This window comes from Primulina huaijiensis, chromosome 1, assembly GCF_012295235.1.
Source record: "Primulina huaijiensis isolate GDHJ02 chromosome 1, ASM1229523v2, whole genome shotgun sequence".
Lineage (NCBI taxonomy): Eukaryota > Viridiplantae > Streptophyta > Magnoliopsida > Lamiales > Gesneriaceae > Primulina > Primulina huaijiensis.
In genome coordinates this window covers 1,211,728-1,218,410 of record NC_133306.1, presented here as the reverse complement: position 1 = coordinate 1,218,410, position 6,683 = coordinate 1,211,728, and the positions used below count along the sequence as shown (strand labels likewise).

The 6,683-nt window shown below is 34.7% G+C and overlaps 1 protein-coding gene across 1 annotated transcript; it reads left to right on the top strand.

Annotated features, from left to right (window-relative positions):
- The first annotated feature begins 3,392 nt into the window (after nucleotides 1-3,392).
- Nucleotides 3,393-5,880, top strand: LOC140974741 (protein PLASTID MOVEMENT IMPAIRED 2-like). The gene is made up of 2 exons (XM_073438226.1): nucleotides 3,393-3,726; nucleotides 3,861-5,880. Exons 1-2 carry the CDS (start codon nucleotides 3,604-3,606, stop codon nucleotides 5,619-5,621), a joined length of 1,884 nt encoding a protein of 627 aa, XP_073294327.1. The 5' UTR covers nucleotides 3,393-3,603; the 3' UTR covers nucleotides 5,622-5,880.
- The last annotated feature ends 803 nt before the right edge of the window (nucleotides 5,881-6,683 follow it).

Sequence of the window (6,683 nt, the reverse complement as noted above, 5' to 3'; positions counted from 1 at the left end):
AATATATTTTGATGCAATGTAGAAGAAATCACATGGTCGATGATTTAAAAAAGAAAGAAAAAAAAGTTCTTCAATATTTTTTAAAAGATTTACTGTTGTAACCCAAAAAAAAAAAATCAGTGTCAAACTGCTGAAAATTATTTATTTATCTATAATTTTATCCTCTAATATTAAGATTATGGACTAAAGTCTAACTCCTTGCAAAAGTTAATTTATGGGAAAGAATAGTCCAAGTGTATATATACAGCACTAAAAAACTTAATACAACTGATATGAGACATCTGAGACATCCAGTCGATGTGATACATCTAATACACCACTCTCACGCTCATGAAACTTTATTCAGCAGATGATACATCTAATAAACCACCTTCATACTAAGAAATTAATAATCAGAACGTGAAATTTATAAAATGTTAGCGTATAACAATTAACTAAAAAAAAACGATTGTCCACATCTATATAAATAATTTTCAATAACTTGGGGAAGTGAGACATGTAACATCTAATTATATATCTCACCCTGACTTCCTGGATTTTTGAGTTGTGTTACCGTTATATTGNCGAATATTTACAAAATAATTATCGGATTTATTTAGTTAAATATTATATATGAATCTCACTAATTATGCGAATAGTTAATGTGTCAGATTCTCAAAAATTAAATTATTAAATGGTTACCAAGTAAATCAATTTATTACCAAACAATAGAACTCAAAGTCCTATAAATTGTAAGCATTATCTCCACCACCCCCGGCCAACCCACAAAATATTCGATCTTCACTGATCCAAATGAAGAAATCTGCAGCCAATGTTGCATTCTGGTGCCTAGTACTGGTTGTGCTGGTCTGCGGAGTAAAGGAAGCAACTGCCGTCGTCTGCGACGTGAAGGAGCTCAGCCCGTGCACGGCGGCGATAGTAGGCTCTGGTGTACCATCGGCCGAGTGTTGTGTGAAGCTCAGAGAGCAGGTGCCGTGCCTCTGCATCTACATCAAGGATCCATCCCTCGCGCCTTGGGTTAAATCACCCAATTCGCCCAAAGTTGCACACGCCTGTGGTGTCACCGTCCCAAAATGTTGAATTTAATTATTTTTCTATGAATAAATAGCAAAATTTTGTTGCTCCGCTAACAGTGTTCTTTTTAAGTTTGCCAAGTTATTTCCGTTTTCAATGCATTTTATCAGAACTAAGAATTAAAGAAAGGGTAGCTTAAATTGAGGGACAAGCCATCGGAGCTAGATCTCCGGTACTTGGACCGGGCGCCATTTGCAGTTCCGAGGATGGCGCCCACTACTACCGTCGTGGATCGATTCTCCGAGCAATATGAACGTTGTTGCATTGATCGACCCTCTTCTACATGCAAATTGTTACAATTATATCATAGTTAAATTTCATTTAATATGTAATTTTATAATTATTTTCAGTAAAAACCCTAATTAAAATAATATTGGTTAATTAATATTTAACAGTTTATGATAAATATTAATAATATTAATCAAATTTATTTGCTATTATATGATTATAAACTTACTAAAATAAAAAAAATTATATGTGTTTTATGTGATTTTCATGCATACCATTTAATTTACTTTTATAATTAATTAATGTAAAATAAATGAGTGTTTTTTTTAAAAAAAAAAATATAAATTAAGTTAAATTGTTTAAATTTTAGTTAAATTGAGTTGTTGATGAGAGGATGCTTTCCAGACGTAATACAAGGATGCATCAATATATTTAGATAAAATAATGGTCCATGAAAATGCTTTTTTGTAAAATTTGAGCCAAACATTAAATAAAAAAAGATGAACAATCAATCAATGTCTTATTCTTCGTACCAAACAGTGGAAAGTAAAAATAATAAATATATTATTTTTTTCAAAGTCGATTACAACAGTATTCCTTTTTTTTTTTTTCAAGAACGGCGAGGAAGCGAATGTTTTATGTTATAACAAATGTTATTTTCATAATCTTTGTCTTTATTTTCATTGGTTTTTTCCGTTGCTTATTCTTTTTTACTATCTATTCCAAGAAGTAGTGGCTCGTGTTTTTTCTACAATTCACGGTCCCTATACATTCTAAGGCTTATTTTGATTTTTTCCGTGCATTTAATAATTTTCCCATATGTATATATTATTCCTTTCCCGTTATTTTTATATTAAAAAAAGTACATTATTTATGATTATTTATTTTCAAAGATTCGCATGGGTTATTTTTTTTAATTGGGGATCATCATTTGTGAGAAGACATGAAACATCAAAGGCAAAAACTTGTGTGAGATGGTCTCATGGGTCATATTTTGTGAGACAGATATCTTATTTGGGTAATCCGTGAAAAAATATTACTTTTTATGCTAAGAGTAGTATTACTTTTATTGTGAATATCGGTAGGGTTGACCCGTCTCACAGATAAAAATTCGTGAGACTGTCTCACAAGAGACTTAATCAATATCAAATAGAAGCCAATGAAAACGAATGAACTGAATTTCATGAGATTAAGTGTATGCCTTCACATCAATTAAATTCTCTCTTACTTCACTTTTGGTTAGTTCTTAAATATTAACACCATATTTACTTCAATTTTTCACAAATTAGTATGAATAGTTTTTCAAAAAAAATTTAAGCAAGTGTATCATATCTCACATTCAATTACTACTTTACAAAGATATCAGTTCGAATATAATTTATTAATATTTGACTTTACAAAAAATTTACACAATTTAACATGGGCGACGGTGTAGTCAGACGTTTAATGTTTATATTACTTTTTTCAATTTTCAAAATCATTTCTTCATATACTTCAAAAAAAATTTATTCACAAAACCCCAAAAATAAAATTAATATTGTGATACGTTTTGTTTTAAAAATAAAATCACTCGTATATACGAAGAAAGAAACATTTAAAGTAATGAAGCGTTGGAAAGAAGTTGCATGTCAAGACATTCTTCATATATTACTAGTTACTCTCCACACGCGGTGCGTGTGTGAACAGTGTTTTTTAATTATCGAGAGATTAAAGTGAAATTTGACAAATTATCGAGGGACTAATGTGCTATTTCAATTGTTGGAATTTAAAAAAGAAAAAAAGTTTGTTAAATTTAAAAAACAAAAAAAAAACTAAACTGTAATATTCCTATTATATAAGGGCAAAATGGGAAAGAAAACTTGGTGTCTATTTTGTCTCTATTAGAGACATTCTTAATATATAGTATAGATACATTGTTCACTCCTCCTGAATCAAACGGTGTTCTTGTGTCCTAAACGCAATCTGAAATTAACGAGCACCATCTCGTAAGCTTATTTCAATGGTCCCACGAGAAAAAGAATCCAATAGGTGTGGACAAAGACAATTACAGCCAGTCGCCACCAGTTTATCCCTTCCACCCGTTTAATTTTATTTTATTACCATCACATTCCATTTTTTAGCATGCAGAATGAGATTCTGCAGCCAAAACAAATTGTAGTTCACCGGAAATCATTCCAGGAAACAATTTCCTGTCAATGAGTTCAGGTCTAAATTTTTGGCGTAAATTTCTGCTGCAGCAATCTTGTTAGCGTGACAATTGTGGCACTAACTTGAACTTTTAACGTTCGGATTGCAATTGGGATGGAAGGAGTCAAGCTGGATGATACCAAAATTGGTTCGGTTAAAGCGGCCATTAGTTCCTTCGGGGAGAGGGTTTTTCAAGACAATACTAAAACGCAGAAATCCCAGGAAAATTATTCCAAGGTACCTTGAAAATATGAGTTATACTGATTTCTTGAAAATTTGTGGTGTCGATTTGGTTCTTCGATGCCTAGTTCGTAGGCAGTATGGTGTTTGATTTCTGAATTCTGATTGTATGAATTATTATAACTTGGAAGGCATCTACTAAAACGCCGGACTGGTTGGGGGAGAGCAGGAAATTTACAGATGAGGCAGAGTCGGAGCTTTTTGCTGCTAGAAAGACAGTAAAAGATTTAACTAAAAGAATTGAAGAATCGAATTCAAGAAGAAAAACTGACATTCGGGCTTTCCGTAAGCTCAATGAGAAGAAAACGAGTTACTCCGAAAGTTCTCAGTACGACAAAGTGGTGGAAGACTTGAGATTGATAAAACTCGAACGGAAAAAGCTTAAGCTGGATATGGGTTCAGTTATGGAAGAGAAGAGAAGGGCTGAGAAAGAAAAAGACAAATCCTTGTCGAAGATACAGTCTTGCTCGAGTTTATTCGAAGAACTTGAGTGGAAGATTGAGGAGATAAATGAAGAGCAAGTACTTGTCGAGTTAGCTAAAATGGAGGCCATTAAAGAATTAATAGAAATACAGGATTGGAGAAGAGAAAACAGTGAAAGGTTTGCCGCTGAAATGGAGGAAAATTCAAATAAACAGAGTGATTTGATTCAAGAAATCGAAGATGCGAAAGGGCTGCAAACAGAACTGGCTATAGCACTGTTGGACATTAATATCTTAGAAAGTGAACTCCAGAGATTTAAGGAAATGGAAGAGGAAGTGGAGAAAAAAGTAGCCAAAGATCGAGCTGACACCGATTTGGATGAAGACGAAAACTCAGATCTTATATGCTTATTAGATTCTGCAAAGAAAGAAGTGGAGGATACAAAAAAGGCACTGATTTCTATTAAAGAAGAAAGCTTTCTGCTCATGACATCCATGGATATCATCCGGGAGGAGCGTAAATACGTCGCCGATGAAATGGCACATGCAAAATACAAAGAAGAAAAGGTAAATGTGGTTATTCAGAATCTGAATTCAAAGCTTCTGAGAGCTAAAGCTGAGCTGGAATCAACATCAGCAGCCGAAGAAACAGCTAAATCGATCTTGTCAAATCTGATTGGGAAGCTCGAACAGCTGAAACCCGAAGCCGAATCAGCGAAAAAAGAACTCCGTAGGATTCGAAACGAAGCAAGAATTATCAAAGAAGAAATCCAGAAAGCCGAAACTAATATAGTTTCATCGGAGGAAAATTTCCAAGTTTCAATGCACGAACTTCAAGCAGCTAAAGAATCAGAATGCATAGCCCTGGAGAATCTAAAAGAATTCATAGAAAATACATTGAGAAGTCGAGCTTCAACATCTCATCGAAGCACAACGATCACTATTTCGAAGCTCGAATATGAATACCTGATAGACCACGCAGCAGGAGCCAAGGAAATTGCTGACAAGAAAATTGCGGCATCCCAGGCCTGGACTGAAGCTTTGAAAGCAAGTGAAAAGGAAATACTGATAAAAATCGAACTCCTGGAAAGAGAAGCAAGAAAGCAGAGACTGGAGGAAGAGCAGGAAGCTTCTGAAATTGAGCTAATAATTAAGGAAAATGAAGTGATTGCCGATGAATTTGAAAACTGGAGGCAGAATATACGGGCGAAAAAGTTGCGGCCCGAGTTGATTTCGATTCCGAGTAAGTCCATGAACAGAAGTGTAAGGTTGGCGCGTTCAGTTTCAAGGAAAGGCACTAACAGGGGTGTCAAAATGGCGCCTGGAAAACGAGGAAAGGCGAGAGGATCTTCTCCTCCTGCATTTCACGAAACTCCAAGATCTACTCTTTTCGCAGTGAGGAAGAAGAGAAAGGTGTTGCCGAATTTGGCCAAGTTCTTCAGAAAGAGTTTCGAGAAAAATCTTTTATAATCCTGTGTAAATTCTTCCTGTTTGGACTCCTGATCCGTCCAACGGCTATTGATGGTCCTTCCAGGTTTGGGTTTGTTAGTTTAGGACACGCTGAAAAAGAACCAACGATTTCAGAGAACATTTGTCGATTTTTCTTTGGAAGTTTTGGGTTAAAATATTGAAAATTGAATTAGACAGGTCTAGAATCGATCGATCTCATTCATTATTTTTGATAGAAATATCTTATATAAATATGTTGTAATAATTTTCTCACTCAAAATTCAGGGTTTGATTAAATTAATTTATAACATTAAGTTTTCAGACGGTCACACATATCTTTATTCATTATATGGATCAACATGTTTCATACTTATATAGTACTTTTGATATTAAAAATAATATTTTTTCATGAATCAAATTAAGTTATAGATCGATCTCACAAAATTTAACGACGAATCTATTATAAGTTTAGATCTTCTATTTTAATTAGTTAGTGTTCTCTTTTGTTTTCATGCCTAAGATTAAAGAAACATGCATGTTCCTGTAGAAAAAGTATTAAAGTTTAGAATAACTGGCACATCTCGAGCTCGGACTCGGACTCGCGTCTGCGAGACTGCACAATGGACCTCTATAGCAACTACTTTGTATGTGTCCTCGCTTTACGAAAATGATTAACTCAAGTTATTATAGAATTTTATTGTAAGTTCATTATAAACTCATTTTAAATATTTAATTTTTACAATGTGGGACAAAAGGTATCACAATCACCCATCTTTCCGAACGCAACGTCCTCATCGCGGCCTGACCCAGTGACCTCTCGATCCACTAGCGCCGAGAATCTAGAGATGGCTCCTACAGGTTCAAGAGGTGACTCTCGTCATGTAGCACTTTGTCCCGAAGGTTCAAAAGGTGGTTCTCATGCACGTACCACTTTGCCCCGCATAACATTTATTTGCCGATGTTCTTTGCCGGTGATCGGCTCTGATGCAATTCTGTCACGTCCCGAGCCCGAGCCCTCGCTTGCGTGGCGGTACAATAAGCCTCTTATAGCAACTATTTCGTATTCGTCATCGTTTTACGAAA